This window comes from Chaetura pelagica, unplaced genomic scaffold, assembly GCF_000747805.2.
Source record: "Chaetura pelagica isolate M959 unplaced genomic scaffold, ChaPel_1.0 scaffold472, whole genome shotgun sequence".
Taxonomy (NCBI): domain Eukaryota; kingdom Metazoa; phylum Chordata; class Aves; order Apodiformes; family Apodidae; genus Chaetura; species Chaetura pelagica.
The window spans coordinates 2,982,799-2,994,762 of NW_009952566.1; the positions used below are offsets into that span (position 1 = coordinate 2,982,799).

The 11,964-nt window shown below is 40.4% G+C and overlaps 2 protein-coding genes across 3 annotated transcripts in view; one reads left to right on the forward strand and one right to left on the reverse strand.

Moving 5' to 3' along the window:
* Nucleotides 1–1,267: 1,267 nt before the first annotated feature.
* Nucleotides 1,268–9,755, reverse strand: WDR92 (WD repeat domain 92). Of its 2 annotated transcripts, none has more exons than XM_009993453.1 (6): nucleotides 7,142–7,312; nucleotides 5,918–6,019; nucleotides 4,666–4,781; nucleotides 4,176–4,310; nucleotides 2,619–2,716; nucleotides 1,268–1,867 (listed from the first exon to the last, which is right to left on the reverse strand). In XM_009993453.1, the coding sequence occupies exons 2-6, from the start codon at nucleotides 5,967–5,969 to the stop codon at nucleotides 1,660–1,662; spliced, it is 609 nt and encodes a 202-aa protein (XP_009991755.1). In that variant the 5' UTR covers nucleotides 5,970–6,019; nucleotides 7,142–7,312; the 3' UTR covers nucleotides 1,268–1,659. The 2 variants fall into 2 exon arrangements, with proteins under 2 accessions (XP_009991755.1, XP_009991756.1); XM_009993454.1 differs by lacking the exon at nucleotides 7,142–7,312 and adding an exon at nucleotides 9,737–9,755 and having other exon boundaries at nucleotides 1,269–1,867.
* A 2,053-nt stretch (nucleotides 9,756–11,808) lies between these two features.
* The window catches only part of PNO1 (partner of NOB1 homolog (S. cerevisiae)), a 5,425-nt gene continuing 5,269 nt past the window's right edge, over nucleotides 11,809–11,964 (forward strand). Inside the window, exon 1 of the mRNA XM_009993470.1 lies at nucleotides 11,809–11,898. Coding sequence (XP_009991772.1) covers nucleotides 11,809–11,898 — 90 coding nt within the window. The remainder of the gene's footprint in view (nucleotides 11,899–11,964) is intronic.

Here is an 11,964-nt window from a genome sequence, read left to right on the forward strand (position 1 = left end):
GTGATCATCAAACTGGGCAGCACATTCCATTCCCTGGCCCTGGGCAAGGCAGGGGTTTTCCAGTGTGCCACAGTGCTGCGTCAGAGCGGAATTGGCCCTCTGCATTTCATCTCTGATGCATTAGAATTTTATTTAGAACATGATTTAGTTCTTCAGCCTCCAAGCTGCAGAGGCAAGGTGCCAGTCTTCTGCAGGAGGGGCAAGGACTATAAACAGAGCAGGCTAGGCTGCCACAGGCAGCTTTGGGTCTGCTTAAGTTTCTTGTTTAGCCTGGGAGAAGCAGAAATCCAATCTGCTGAGAAGATACTGAATAGTACAGGCACTAGCAATAGCTCTTCTCTCCAGCCAGTGACTACCTCTCATTTTTTTGGTACACAAATACAGCCACTTACCTTTCCTGAACAAGGACAGCACCACCATTCATCTGTACTTCCCTCCAGCACTTAGGTTTTTGCAAACTCTTGCCATGAAAACCATTATGTATTTTCATGAAACCAGCTACTCATGAGGGAAATGCATTCCTTCATTTTCAAAACAACAAATAAAATTAATTCAAAAATTAAGTACCCAGAAATAACACATATTTCATCTTTTGGAGGCACCTGGAGCTTTAAGAGGTGGTGTTTATCAGATCTTGCTCTAATTTGTATCACTATCATGTAGGCTCACTAGGAGCCCTCCCTGGAGTTGTTTGTATAAGGAAGGGACATTTTTGCTGCAGGCCAAATATATAATAAAAATACCACCAAGAGCCCAGTCCTGCACTTACCATTCTTTGTTTTCCTTCACAGATACCTATACTGAGAGCTTTTTCTTCCCTTACTCTGTGCTTGACTGAGAATTGCTACTGAAGAGAAAAAACACATTTCCACAAGTTTCTGCTGGCTAGCATACCTCTCAGCATGTATATTTTATTTAGAGCACAAAGCTAATGGGGGCCATCTCTGAACAGTGCAGTTTAGACTGTCTGAATGTTTAAATAATATGCTTTGCTTGTATTAAGACAACACTCCATATAATTTTATTTGTAGAATCCCACATTAAAAATAAATATAAAAACAAAAGAACACCAAAACTTGTAATGAAACCAAAGTAAAATAACAAAACAGTACATTCTGCTCAACAGATTCATTTCAATATGATCTTCAATAGAAAGCTTACTCCATTAAAATTGAAGAGCGTTCATTATAGTTTCTCTCATGTATTAAAGAATCCTAAGTCACTTTAACAAGCATTCTAATTAATACAGCAAATAATTCAAGAATTTCTGTATTAATGCATATTGACAATACTATATATAAAAAAGCCAAACCATTTAACAAGTGTGAACGATCTGCACTATGATTAAACTGAACACAAACAATTTAAAAGTGATTTCTGAAGTTACAGGTTGTGTTAACACAAAGGCACATTTTATTTTAAATGTAAATTCACATTTCTAGAAGGTAAAAGTTTTGTGCCCAGGCAACTTTAAGTCACTGCAGCACAGTCAAACAATTCTAACTGTATGTATCTGAACTTTCAATAGAAAGATCTAGTTTCTATTTATTTAATCCAGTTTTAATAATGGAAAAATTAAACTAGAAACAGGAGAGCTCCTGCTCCTGTATTTACAGACTGCAGCAAACTATACTGCTTTCTCATCAGAAAGTCTTCCTCTCAAATCTTGTTAAGCTTGGTAACTATCAGCACCCTCACAGTCTGGTCAAAGGCACCACAAACACACAGTCCCTTTTTGTCAGGGCTCCAGTCTAGGCTGGAAATGGGCTGTGTTGACAGAGTCACATTCTGCAAGAGGCTGACAGAACCTGCTACCCCCATCTCAGCTCCTTCAGAGTCCTTCTTCGAGCGCTGAGCTGGGTATTCACTGGCAATAAGAAAAGCAAAACATGTGCTTAGAATTTACTGATACAGACATCATCATCCTCTCTGTTTTCAAAGGAAGGGTTTTCTCTGTTCTCCAGATAAGGAAAATAAATAATGAATGTCTTTAAAATAATTAATATTCATATCCAGCTATATCCACACTGCATACTTGATAAATACTTCATAGAAGAAAAACAATGAGGCACGATATTTTGAATCCTGACACCTCTTCATTTTTTAACTGTTTATTTTTTGCCACAGGCAAGAAAATTTAATCTCAGCTGTCCCTCTGAAACTCAATGCACCTACTTCACAGTGTTTAGGATGATTAAATTAATCCACCATGTAATGTAAGAAGATGTAAACAGAAGAATCATTAAAAGTCCAGGCTTTCAATATTATTCTCACACATAACTGCTACGATATGAGAATTCTACGAAATCCCTCTTTCTCCATTTATGACCTTTTTAAGAAAGGATATAATTAAATCTTGATTATGTTAAGAAAACTGACAAGGGGTAAAATTCACCAATGCTGTTCTCACATTCTTTGAGGGAATTATTCAAGATTCCAGATCAAGTACTGACACTGAAATCCACCATTTCTACTGCATTTGTAAGCAATAATTTAAAGCAGAAATTATGAGGTTCGAAGAAGGACCCCATATATTCTTTTCAGTAAGATTCTTTCTTAAAACATTAGATGGTTGGTTTCTTGTTCCCCCTGTTGCAGACTGGAGAGTAATCACTTACTATTTCCAGAGATGAAGGCTCCCAGCTCCTCCACTCGTCATAAATATATCCCTGTTCTGTGGCAGGTGCCGAACCTGCCAGATGGTAGATTTTTGCACCTAATAAAAAAAATCAGCATTGTATAGAAGTCAATTACAGAGGAGCTTCACAAGAAAGGATGCAGAATCTTAAAATAGCAATCACTTGTATGAACAGAACCCCACCTTCTCACAGTGGATATTGGAACATATGTTCTGAGGTACGTTCCCTTCCTCCAGCCTTGCAACCCGCTGCCACAGGAGTGGCCATTTCCCACAGAGGAGAAGCCAAGTCAGGCCTCCAGTGCACTCCACTCTTCTGCAGGGATAAGGCAGCAGCCCGATCAAGGCTACCAATCACTAGTACTCAGGCTTCTTTGGGACTGGCCATGTGAGCAAGGTTAAAGAGAGGTAAGGTGGCTGCATAAGCAGGTTATTTGGAACTGCTCTAGAATGACAAGATTCCCAGGTTCTTAGGTGACACAATCAGCACAAGGTTAATTTCATCACCATCACACACTACAAACACTGTGCAAACACAACAAACAATCTACAGTTCAAATTTAAGTCTCAGCCAGGGCACAGCAAGATCACACAGCAACAGAAATCACTTAGGGAAAAACCCCAACACATGCACTCTGACTTATTGCATCTCTGCAAATACCCAGAAGGAAAAGCTTAAATGCATTGAAAGAAAGAGAACAAATTCCATTTTCACATTTTGATTATTACAAACACTAATTCAGTAAATAGTTTTGTGTTATCTGACTGAAGGACTTCCAACATTTTATCTGCTTTGAATGGTGGTATGGAAAATATTGATTTAAAAGATATTAAGTTGAAACTCAGCATTTTGTAATTTAGGCAGTCCTGAAGAACTTCACCACGAAAGTTCATTTTCTCTAATTATCATCAGATTTTATATGCTAAAAATAAATAAATAGTGCTTTACAAAGAACTTAGAATAATCAAGGCCACAGATGGAAGAAAAAAGGGTTATAAGAGCTCTCCATATTTAACAGCCTCTGGGCTAAAAGTATCTCCTTCACTCATACCCAGTAACTGAATCAAAAAATACTCAGTTCTGAAGAAAAACAATGATTTCTGTGTCTCATATGAGGTCTGGTGACTGCAGGAAGAAAAGTGTGTGCAGAAGGCTCATTTCCTTTTGGGTTATATTTAAGATTTGGATCTGCATGCTCATCACGAATAAATATGGCCTCAAACAAATGTGACTCCCAGACCAGGGGCACAGCTGAGTGCACAGAGGTGCAACTGCAACAGAACCCCGAGACCAGAGAAGCCAAATGTCAGGTTATATAAGAGAGAACACCCAGGTGAGCACTGGCAGCTGGATGCACTGGGATGCTTTCACTGCCTGCACCTGGGGCCACAGCAGCCATCCTACCCACACAGCTTGTGCCCCCGTAAACTGAGCATCTATCACCTATCAGACACAATAGTTTTAGACCTGTGGTACTCTGACAGCATACATTCAAAATGTTTGTCTCTTATTAAGAAATTGTCTGTCTCCCCATACCTTCTCTGAAACAGAAGCAAAACCTTTGGCTGGATGCTGAGTTCTCATATCAAAAACATGAAATTTTCCTTCAAGCGATGTGGCCACTAGCTTGTTCATGTTTACATCTTTTCTATCAAATTCCACACTGCAAACCTGGAAATTAAAAAAAAAATATTAAAAATTACATGCAGCCTTGAAATTTGGCCACTGCTAAAAAAAATGGGGGTTTTGTGATTTGTAAATATATGCTAATCATTGCTTATTTTTACAATGCCAACATCACCAATTTGAAAATAACAAAATTATCTGAAAACATGAATCCACCTAAAAATACCCCACGCTATCCAGACCAAGAACTTGAGTGGTATAATTTGGTGAACTTAAAACAACTCCTTTGTATAATCTGAGCAGAACTGTCATCTGGGTCAATTTCAGGTAGACAGAGGATTTCTAATTTTTCCATCCTGCATAAGATCTAGAATGAAAAATACTTTTACGGTTTCCTTACCCCATTCTTAATGTTGGTCTCCCATCGTAGTGACATGGTTTTTAAGTCAAACAATTTAATGTCCCCATTGTCATATCCAGCACATACAACACGTTCCTCTTGATTGTAAGCATTTCCTGGACACAGTGAAATAATTAATCAGAACACAGAAACCTTCTTTTGGCTGTACATTTCAGACCTCCTAAGCCTGCTATTTCAACTTATACCAGAAAAATATTACTATTGCAATATTAAGATTTAATGAATAGTCTAGTTTTCAAACCAGAAGTATAGAAAATACAGCTTCAAAACTGGTAGTCTGTTTCTTTAAAAAATATTAGAAAAATCCTTATTCCCCCTGACAAAATCAAGCGTGAAATGTTAGTGGGACAAGAAGACTGTTCTGTGGACACATGCCCATAGGGAGGCCCTGGGCATTATCATGCCTTTACTAGAGAGATGCAGAAGCCTGCCTGCAAAACCTTTCAGCTGACAGGATCAAGGAAACAGTTTCTGAAAGAAGTTATCCCTGGGCACGTAGCTCAAGATGAACCTGACCATGGCTCAAGCTTCACTGACTCAAAAGAAAATGGAAGGAAATATGATGACACTTTTTTCTCTATCCATCAAAGCAGAATACAAAGCTACCAATAGCAATGAGCATTACAGATGCAAGTTGCTAGGAAATGTCCTCTCCTTACTATCAACTTTGTTATTATACTCCCTGAGATTATTAGCACTTTGTAAAACTCACTCCCTAATTCCAGAGGCAAAAATGGAGCTAATCCAGAAATACCAGCTTGTGTAAAACACAGCTTGCTCTCTCCAAAGGAAAAATGCTGAGCACACATCAAGCATCTCTGTTGTCTTTAATTAGCACTTCAAGGATCTTCTCTTAAATTAATGCCATAATGCTTGATAGATGGAACTATGCCACAACAGCAATTTGTTCCCTGCACACTCCAGCATTTGCACTCTTTCAGGACAATGCAGCTGGATACACTGTTTTTACATTCCTTGGCATAGAAATAAAGCTTGCACAGTTTGTCTATGAAATGATTGACCAACAGTGATAGGCAAATGAGTCCAAAACCCTGACATTACAAAACTGATTTATTTTGAAAACCCACTAAACACACATAAATTTGACAATGTTGAAAAGCAAAACCTGCTACTGATTGGTACATACAAAACAAACTATTCCACAACATCCTGAAATACTTTGATAATATTCAATATGAGAGGGAGGAACTGATAAAATCCGATAGGTTACCAAATGCTACTGTCCAGCAGTCTCTTTTGTTCTCCCCCTGTGCAGGCTCCATATTAGCAACTGGAGTATCCTTCTGTCTTGGGTCCCATACCTTCACAGTTCCTGTGAAAGAAAGACAAGGGATTTTGTATTACGGATACACTGTCACATTGTGTTCATCTTCCCAGGGCAGGTCTTTGCTTTTCAGCCTGACAATTCAAAACACAGGGCATCTCTTTCAATTCCAAAAAGCCAGACTGCTTTTAGCAGACAGAAAAAAGCCCAAAGAAAACAGAATTAAACCAAATGTCACTCCGGTCTTCACAAAGGGCAAGAAGGAGGACCCAGGGAACTACAGATTGGTTAATTGCACCTCCACCCCTGGTGGTAGAACAAGTCGTTCTGGACATGATCTCAAAACATGTGAAAGCAAAGAAAGTCATTGGAAGAGGTCAGCATGGATTCACCAAGGGGAACTCATGCTTGATTAATCCAATTGCCTTCTATGATGCCATAACTGGCTGGCTCGATGAGGGGAGAGCAGTGGATGTTACCTACCTTGACTTCAGCAAGGCTTCTGACACTGTATCTCATAACATCCTCATTAGGAAACTCAGCAAGTGGGGGCTAGACGAGTGGACAGAGGGTGGATTGAGAGCTGGCTGTGTGACAGATCTCAGAGGGTTGTGATCATGCACCAATATAGGTTAGGGGTGGACTTGCTGGAAAGCAGTTCTGAGGAAAAAGATCTGGGAGTTCCACTTAAACTTCTTCACTATGAGGGTGACAAGACACTGCAACAGGCTGCCCAGAGAGGTTCTGAGTCCCCTTCTCTGGAGACATTCAAGACCTGCCTGGATGCAGTCCTGTGTCATGTGCTCTAGGAGATCCTGCTTTAGTGGGGGAGTTGGACTAAAAGATCTCTAGAGGTCCCTTCCAGCTCTGACAATTCTGTGATTCTATGAAAGTATTTATTAAGGATATACTTTCTTGAGCTGATATTTGGCATTTATTCTGCTTTGTACTCCCTCTGTCCCATGCTCAGTGACAAGAGTATCTTTTGCTTATCTACAGCATCTAAAAGCATGAGAGAACACTTGTCCCAAGCAAGATTCAAAAGACAGTGTATGAAGAACTAGTTGCAAGAGATTTGTAACTAGTTCTGATGGCAGACTGAGCCCTGCCATCAAAGCTTGCAGACTCTCTCAGAATAACTGAAAAGACTTTTAGAGTTCACTAACTCACCATCTCGACTGCCAGTCACAATTTCTGGTGCACCTTCCCCAATTCCTAAGCCACCTACACCATCTATACTGTTTATGATTTCCTTATGACCTTTCACAGAATACACTGGTATTTCAGGAGCTTCTAAATTCCTAGGTAAGAAAAAAAAAGAACAGATAATGTGGCATTTTCCTTGACACTCGTGATTCATATAAAAATGAGAAGAAACTTGAACACAAATTATATAAACTCAAATTAACAGTGGGAACAAAATATGGGTATCACCATGAAGAACCATGACTTTTTGTTCAATTCCTTCTTTAGCTACAGCTTTAGGCTGGTCTGGAAGTTTTTGTTTCACTCTGGACTTCCCTGTTTCTAAAGGCAGTTCTGGGATTCACAGCAGCAACCCTTAAGAACTGTTTTTTTTAACATTGGGCTCAAAATTAATCATGTTACACATCAAAACGCTCCAATTAGCTTTACTTTCAGCAAGTCTATATGACCTTTTTCACCGGTCCCCACCTAGCTCAGACTACTGCTCTTCAAATGAAGAGCATCCAACTGTGGGTTTCACACTTCTTTCCCACTTTCATCTTTCAAGAACCCTTCAGAATTGTATTTTAATTTTTTTATCTTCTTTCAACTAGTGACTAATTCATGGTGTTCTTATTATTTAAAAAAAAACATAACCAATCATTCCTTGTAAAGGGAAATAGTAACAACAACAATAACATCAGTAACAATTGTTTTGATTCTATAACTTTGACAATCAACTTACTACACAAATTAATCACACAAATCATCCATGGACCTCAAAAAACACATGAAACTTCAAGGTAAAAAATACTTATTTAATCTAGAAATAAAATTTAGGTTGAGCACAGCCTTTTATTTGTATTCGTGCATCCATTCAAAAGCCTTTTTTCAAAAGAGGACCTACAATAACTTTTAACAGGTTTTTGTAACTGCACACAGAAAATGCAGCAATGAATTAAATTGTTTTGCAGAATTTATGCTGTTTTTACAAAACAGGCACGTTCCAATACAGTAGCCAGCGAAGCCTGGAACTGGGCCCCAGCCACATGCAGCACAGAAAGCATCTTATACAAAAGACAGCCACACACAGAAACATCAATTCAAACAGACATGTACAACATCAAATGGAAAAGCTTCAAGAGAACGTGTGCTTACCATATGTTAAGGTTTCCACCAAAATCTCCTGTAGCTACGTATCTTTGCTGCAGAGATGTAGCACCAAAAGTTCCACATTTTATAGGTTTAGCCTTTTCAATCTTAAAAAAAACCAAACAACACAGGATACATTCTGTGTCACCACATGAGAAATGTGCAGCACAATCACAGACTGGGCAGCAGTTTGGTGAGTCTGCAGGTGGCAGACTTCAGTGAAATGCATATAGGATATTTGGTGTAAAACACAATAAAACTGCTATTGAAAGCGAAATATACACACAGAATCACAGAATCCTAGGGGTTGGAAGGGACCTCGAAAGATCATCTAGTCCAACCCCCCTGCCAGAGCAGGGTCACCCAGAGTACATCACACAGGAACGTGTCCTGGTGGGTTTTGAATGTCTCCAGTGAAGGAGACTCCACAACCTCCCTGGGCAGCCTGTTCCAGTGCTCTGTCACTCTCACAGTAAATAAGTTTTTTCTCATGTTTACATGGAACCTCCTGTGCTCCAGTTTGCACCCATTGCCCCTTGTCCTGTCACTGGACATCACTGAAAAAACCCTGGCTCCGTCCTCCTGACACTTGCCCTTAACGTATTTGTAAACATTGATGAGGTCACCCCTCAGTCTCCTCATGGATTCACCAAGGGGAACTCATGCTTGATTAATCCAATTGCCTTCTATGATGCCATAACTGGCTGGCTCGATGAGGGGAGAGCAGTGGATGTTACCTACCTTGACTTCAGCAAGGCTTCTGACACTGTATCTCATAACATCCTCATTAGGAAACTCAGCAAGTGGGGGCTAGACGAGTGGACAGAGGGTGGATTGAGAGCTGGCTGTGTGACAGATCTCAGAGGGTTGTGATCATGCACCAATATAGGTTAGGGGTGGACTTGCTGGAAAGCAGTTCTGAGGAAAAAGATCTGGGAGTTCCACTTAAACTTCTTCACTATGAGGGTGACAAGACACTGCAACAGGCTGCCCAGAGAGGTTCTGAGTCCCCTTCTCTGGAGACATTCAAGACCTGCCTGGATGCAGTCCTGTGTCATGTGCTCTAGGAGATCCTGCTTTAGTGGGGGAGTTGGACTAAAAGATCTCTAGAGGTCCCTTCCAGCTCTGACAATTCTGTGATTCTATGAAAGTATTTATTAAGGATATACTTTCTTGAGCTGATATTTGGCATTTATTCTGCTTTGTACTCCCTCTGTCCCATGCTCAGTGACAAGAGTATCTTTTGCTTATCTACAGCATCTAAAAGCATGAGAGAACACTTGTCCCAAGCAAGATTCAAAAGACAGTGTATGAAGAACTAGTTGCAAGAGATTTGTAACTAGTTCTGATGGCAGACTGAGCCCTGCCATCAAAGCTTGCAGACTCTCTCAGAATAACTGAAAAGACTTTTAGAGTTCACTAACTCACCATCTCGACTGCCAGTCACAATTTCTGGTGCACCTTCCCCAATTCCTAAGCCACCTACACCATCTATACTGTTTATGATTTCCTTATGACCTTTCACAGAATACACTGGTATTTCAGGAGCTTCTAAATTCCTAGGTAAGAAAAAAAAAGAACAGATAATGTGGCATTTTCCTTGACACTCGTGATTCATATAAAAATGAGAAGAAACTTGAACACAAATTATATAAACTCAAATTAACAGTGGGAACAAAATATGGGTATCACCATGAAGAACCATGAGTTTTTGTTCAATTCCTTCTTTAGCTACAGCTTTAGGCTGGTCTGGAAGTTTTTGTTTCACTCTGGACTTCCCTGTTTCTAAAGGCAGTTCTGGGATTCACAGCAGCAACCCTTAAGAACTGTTTTTTTTTAACACTGGGCTCAAAATAAATCATGTTACACATCAAAACGCTCCAATTAGCTTTACTTTCAGCAAGTCTATATGACCTTTTTCACCGGTCCCCACCTAGCTCAGACTACTGCTCTTCAAATGAAGAGCATCCAACTGTGGGTTTCACACTTCTTTCCCACTTTCATCTTTCAAGAACCCTTCAGAATTGTATTTTAATTTTTTTATCTTCTTTCAACTAGTGACTAATTCATGGTGTTCTTATTATTTAAAAAAAAACATAACCAATCATTCCTTGTAAAGGGAAATAGTAACAACAACAATAACATCAGTAACAATTGTTTTGATTCTATAACTTTGACAATCAACTTACTACACAAATTAATCACACAAATCATCCATGGACCTCAAAAAACACATGAAACTTCAAGGTAAAAAATACTTATTTAATCTAGAAATAAAATTTAGGTTGAGCACAGCCTTTTATTTGTATTCGTGCATCCATTCAAAAGCCTTTTTTCAAAAGAGGACCTACAATAACTTTTAACAGGTTTTTGTAACTGCACACAGAAAATGCAGCAATGAATTAAATTGTTTTGCAGAATTTATGCTGTTTTTACAAAACAGGCACGTTCCAATACAGTAGCCAGCGAAGCCTGGAACTGGGCCCCAGCCACATGCAGCACAGAAAGCATCTTATACAAAAGGCAGCCACACACAGAAACATCAATTCAAACAGACACGTACAACATCAAATGGAAAAGCTTCAAGAGAACGTGTGCTTACCATATGTTAAGGTTTCCACCAAAATCTCCTGTAGCTACGTATCTTTGCTGCAGAGATGTAGCACCAAAAGTTCCACATTTTATAGGTTTAGCCTTTTCAATCTTAAAAAAAACCAAACAACACAGGATACATTCTGTGTCACCACATGAGAAATGTGCAGCACAATCACAGACTGGGCAGCAGTTTGGTGAGTCTGCAGGTGGCAGACTTCAGTGAAATGCATATAGGATATTTGGTGTAAAACACAATAAAACTGCTATTGAAAGCGAAATATACACACAGAATCACAGAATCCTAGGGGTTGGAAGGGACCTCGAAAGATCATCTAGTCCAACCCCCCTGCCAGAGCAGGGTCACCCAGAGTACATCACACAGGAACGTGTCCTGGTGGGTTTTGAATGTCTCCAGTGAAGGAGACTCCACAACCTCCCTGGGCAGCCTGTTCCAGAGCTCTGTCACTCTCACAGCAAAGAAGTTTTTTCTGATATTTACATGGAACCTCCTGTGCTCCAGTTTGCACCCATTGCCCCTTGTCCTGTCACTGGACATCACTGAAAAAACCCTGGCTCCGTCCTCCTGACACTTGCCCTTAACGTATTTGTAAACATTGATGAGGTCACCCCTCAGTCTCCTCTTCTCCAAGCTAAAGAGACCCAGCTCCCTCAGCCTTTCCTCACCAGGGAGATGTTCCACTCCCTTCATCATCTTTGTGGCTCTAATACATAACTGGGTGTTTTTTGTGTGTGTGTGCACAGAAAAGAAGGGATTTCAACTTAAAGGTCCTGAAAACCCCTCTCACTTGACGGTGTCAAGCAACGAGACCCAGAGGCTGCTGCCTGGACTGGTGTGAAAACGCGAGGCGCCGGGACGCCCCGCTGGCACCCCGGGAAAGGGCGGGATGAGCCGTTCCCAAGCTCCGAGGGAGCAGCGCCGCGGGGGAATCTCATTAACTGGGGCAGCTAATTGCCTGGCGGCCCCGGGGGAGGGGGTGGGTGTCCGTGCACCTGAGGCGCCGCGATCCCTGAAAATCAGCAAACCCCCTTCCCCCCAAAAG